Raw genomic sequence first — 231 nt, 5'->3', positions numbered from 1 at the left:
ATCTAGATTCGTTCAAATCTTGTAACACCTTTGTCCATCCGCCATTTGAATTCCCGCTAGTGTTAGCAAAAAATCTCTCCGAGCGTTGCTGTTCATCTCCGACTGGTAAAGGGACTCTGACATACCCTTGCTCCGGCCCTGCTATGAAGCCCAAGATGGCTGCCTTGTCCGCTACGCCTACCGTCTCCTCACACAGGCACTGCCGGGAAGCCTGGGGAGGATATGGAATTA

General features: G+C 51.5%; 1 protein-coding gene across 1 annotated transcript in view; it reads right to left on the bottom strand.

Annotated features, from left to right (window-relative positions):
• Nucleotides 1-212, bottom strand: part of LOC119591422 — a gene marked incomplete at its 5' end in the record, with an annotated part of 642 nt that extends 430 nt beyond the window's left edge. The window contains 1 exon segment of the mRNA XM_037940163.1: nt 14-212. Coding sequence (XP_037796091.1) covers nt 14-212 — 199 coding nt within the window.
• Nucleotides 213-231: the final 19 nt, after the last annotated feature.

The sequence above is a fragment of the Penaeus monodon genome, chromosome 28, assembly GCF_015228065.2.
Source record: "Penaeus monodon isolate SGIC_2016 chromosome 28, NSTDA_Pmon_1, whole genome shotgun sequence".
In the NCBI taxonomy this organism is placed as follows: Eukaryota; Metazoa; Arthropoda; class Malacostraca; order Decapoda; family Penaeidae; genus Penaeus; species Penaeus monodon.
Note: the sequence above shows the minus strand (reverse complement) of the source record. Positions and strands in the feature narration are given on the sequence as shown.